At 35.1% G+C, this 4,267-nt stretch overlaps 1 protein-coding gene across 1 annotated transcript; it reads right to left on the bottom strand.

Annotated features, from left to right (window-relative positions):
• Positions 1 to 955: 955 nt before the first annotated feature.
• LOC113779507 (acyl-CoA-binding protein) lies at positions 956 to 3,780 on the bottom strand. The gene is made up of 4 exons (XM_027325094.1): positions 3,643 to 3,780; positions 1,614 to 1,731; positions 1,434 to 1,496; positions 956 to 1,318 (listed from the first exon to the last, which is right to left on the bottom strand). Exons 1-4 carry the CDS (start codon positions 3,652 to 3,654, stop codon positions 1,242 to 1,244), a joined length of 270 nt encoding a protein of 89 aa, XP_027180895.1. The 5' UTR covers positions 3,655 to 3,780; the 3' UTR covers positions 956 to 1,241.
• Positions 3,781 to 4,267: the final 487 nt, after the last annotated feature.

The following is a 4,267-nucleotide window of genomic DNA, read 5'->3' as shown; positions in this document are numbered from 1 at the left end:
CAGTAGTACCATATCTTGAAGACTAGACGAAGTGCTGAAACCTAACCTGTCATTAGTTTCATCACATGGATGTACTGCATAAACATGGCAGCACATGCAGTTGTCTAGCCTGGAAATACACCCATATTGACTTGGAACTTGGTTCCATGTTACCCCAAAACCAGAGGATTGGACAGGGAGATAATCCTGGTGGTTTGGCACTATCTTACACTTGAAAGTACAAGTATTCTGTTTGTTTTGTTAGACCAAAAAAAGCACAGAGATAATGCATTTTTTGTTTCTCTCCAAGGCCTAAAGATTGCTAAAGGTACCAAAAAAAAATCTAGTTAATTACCATATAGATGCGAATTATGTGGTTTACAAATCATTTTTTTATTTATTAAAAATAAAGAAAAGCCCATAACGTTTAGACGTGCATAGAAATGAAGATGATGAGGTAGTGACAATCAAGCTTTACATCATGAGCCAAAAAACAATGAAGATGACGGAGACATGGAAAATGAGGTAATGGAAATGGAGCTTCCATTTGAAGTGTCATCATTATAATTAGGGCAAAGAAGCTCAACGACCACAAAATTATTGGTCGGATCAGTACACGCATCACCATTGCATCGATTAACGCTCTTAATCTATGGAAAGGAGTAGAACACATGGCAAAGTGCAAGGAAATTTTGTCCACCACTTAACAATTAAATCCAAATCTATGCCACGTATTCTGCCAAGTTCATAAATTAAGAGCTTCATAAATTAAGAGCACTGATTGACACAATGGTCATGAGCACATTAATTAGTTAGTTTAGTAGCAAACTTGTGATGAAAAATTATTTGATGGCTAATACTTGACCCAATCAATAGTTTAGTGACCGTCGAGATTTTTTGCCATTATAATTATATAGATTTACAAAAGGTAAACATTCTTCTTCATTTTTCCCCTCATAGCATCTCTTTTTGGTTCTTTAGTAAATTCATCATTTTCATAGATTTCCTTCATTTCAAGGATAACGCAGCAGACAGCTAAGAAGTTACATGAAGTGGGCAGTCCATAGTCAAGAACACCTACATGGAGTGGTTTAAAACTACAGTACCAGATAAACGTCACATTATTTACTTCGTAGTGATTCCAAGTAACAGAATCACTACAAGAAGTTTAAGTTCAGACAATAAGTAATAATGAAAGCACGAAATCAGAAAGCTACTGGACCATATAGCTTTCTGCAGCAGTATCTAGAAGCTTGAAATTTTCAGGATGAAGCAGCTTCTTCCTGCAACTGCTTCACCTTGGTGATGTAATCATTCATTGCTTCCTCCTTCGACTTTCCTGGAATGGCAAGATTAAAGTAAGTAGCAAGATATACCTGTGAATAAGAGCTGACTACTGCCAACAAAAGATTAGTTAACTGCCCAACAATAGAAATGTAAACTTATTTTAGTACCTTCAACTGCCTTCCATGCATCCCACTTTGCCCTGTCCCTCTGGTAGAACACACCAGGACGAGCTGCAATCAGAATCACAAAGGAAACAAAACACAATCAGAATTAGGCTGAAGCCATATATGCAGAACGAAACTGATATCACTATTGACCAAAGGGCTTCGAGGAAGCAGAGTACTAACGTGTGTTCACAGGCCCAACTATGGCCTGTTTGTAGAGTCCATATAAAATAAGCTTGCTTTCATTGGTAGTATTCTCAGGCAGGGTCTTAGCTTTCTCCGCATGCGCCTCAAAGTCCTCCTGACACAACAGAATACTGAGTTTAGCATTTGAGCAACAAATTTGATTTTACTTGATTAGATAATGGAACGTTTGATCAGAACATGATCCTAGAATGCAATCATTACGAACAAAAGAAATAGTTAAGGCTACAAAAAAATGCTTGTCAACCAAAGGAAACTCAGCAACCAACTACTTTGCTTTTCAGTAAAACCAGATGGTTAAAATATCAGAGTACCTTTGCTAGAGAAATACAAGCCAGAAGTAACTTCACCTATCACACTTAACCTCTACAGCTTCTTTCCCGTAAAAAAAAATTTGGTTCACCAAATGTATATCCTGTCTATGAGGATAAACATTCAAATACAGTACCTCACAAAGAGAGCAGCTAAACTATCATCAAACTAATGTTCACAATCAAGATAGACCAAAAGCACATTGCGGCTCATTCATTTCCTTTTTTCAAACAAAGTAAGCTAACTGTCATGCAATGTACCTACTGGAAAAAGTCTGCTAAATGAAAGGCGATAATTGGACAAAACTTGGACACGGCACAGCTGTGGACATTCAAATAACAAACAGCAAACAAGCAGTAGTAAATGAAGAGAGTAAAAGAGACAGCAACAAGGATATTGTGTCCCAGTTGGTCAACTACAAGAGCTAAGGCTGTCTTATATGCAAACAATGCACCTTTTGAAGAATAGATGTAACAAATTTTGATGAACAAAAATAAGCATGATACTGTAACTTTGAAAAACCCCTCTGAATAGGTACGTAATTAATGTGGCGCATATAGGTCTATCACAACAAGATCTATTCAAATCCATTGTTTACTAGTGGAAGGTTGACATTCAAAAGAAGAGACAAAAAATGCAGCTGTAGCCAAACATTGCATGTAGATTCTAAAAAGGCAGTTGATTAGAAAAGAACTAATGCTGGGATAAGTTGATCAGCATCAAGGAAGTCTTCACTTTACACAGTCTTTATATTGTTAAACACAAGCTTTCTTTCTTATTTAATTATGCTCCATCAGAGGTGTCGAAGATGCTTAATAAAGCAAATGGCAAATTACTCCATTAATTTGGCTTTACTAGCCAATCAAAAGCTTATAGTCTGTTCAACAACCTGACGAACCCAAGAGTCACTATTCATCGATCACACTAGCAAGTCAATGGTGATTGCTTCTTCACCACTCCAGTAAGATATTCATAATATGTATTAGCTACATGGCCACAAAGGCCTCTGATCAATTAAATCCAGCTTAATCAATTAATCAACTAGTTACATGATCATGCCTGAACAATCCCATCATATTACATAAAAAATTTGCTCGGGTCATTTTTAAGTAATTTAAGTAACAATAAAGCAAAATTAAGAGACCACGCTCATCATATTTACAAGATTCCCAAGATTTTTTCTCATTCTTTTTTAGCGAACAATGTCATGCTCATCAGTTTAACTCTCAAGCCCTTCCTACCCTTTCCCCTGTTTACACTTCGAAATCTCTCTTATACCAAAATAAAATATATTGATACAAAACATCATCAAGAATAGATGAGATCCACACAAATCTTAAAATTACCATATGGATTTTCTCCTTCAACAAACAAAACCAACCATTCAAAAAACATAATAAAAAGAAAAAAAACCATAGGAGGATTAGTCGGGTCCGGCGTACCGAAGCCCGGATACCTCCTACGTCAGGAAAAAAAAAAAAAAAAAGATCAGACACCAAAACCCCCCTTACAGTTCACCTAGATCTCACCCCACCAAAACTGAAACCCAAAAAAAATAAAAAAAAATAAAAAAATCAGCAGAGCTAAAAGCAAATGAAAAACCACAAATATGCCACTTCAAACAGTAAAACACAAATATATACAGAGAAATCACAGAAATTAAAAAGAACGCATAGTTCAAATAATAAAATCATACCTGCAAACCCATATTTCTTGAAGGAAAAAAAGAGGATTAATCTGGCTTGGTTTTGCGTGAAGGGAACCCCAGGATCTGGCTCAGTGGAGTAGAAAGAGTATATGAATAACTGCGTGAAGAGGTGGGATTGTCATTATATCGGTGGTGTGGAAGGCAAATTTGGCGTAAAGGTTTAAGCATATTTCGTCATGAGAAGTTACACGTGGCTAGTTGTTAATGGGTTGTACATTTTAAGCATATATTCGTCATGGTATTTGCAAGCAAAAAAAAAAGAAAAGAAAATCTAAATTCTAGGCAATTATTATTTGAGTTAATCTTATATACATTAATATACATTAATAATATATATATTATCACGGTTAATTGCATTAGACATATGCGAATTTAGATTTCAAATTCAAATTCAGATTCTATATCATGCAAAGTGTATACGCTGTCAATATATACAAGATTAATTTAAATTATTTTTGGAGAAGGATAAATTTTGTGCAATTTGTAGATAAATTTATTCTTGAATAATTTATTAGACTATACGATTGTTTTGGGCATTAAAAATTTGGAAACCTATTTTGTTAACAAGATACCAAGTGCAATTATTAACTTTGAATCATTTATAAGACTATAC

This window comes from Coffea eugenioides, chromosome 8 (assembly GCF_003713205.1).
Source record: "Coffea eugenioides isolate CCC68of chromosome 8, Ceug_1.0, whole genome shotgun sequence".
Lineage (NCBI taxonomy): Eukaryota > Viridiplantae > Streptophyta > Magnoliopsida > Gentianales > Rubiaceae > Coffea > Coffea eugenioides.
The sequence above is the reverse complement of the archived record's forward strand: the minus strand, read 5'-3'. Positions and strand labels throughout refer to the sequence as shown.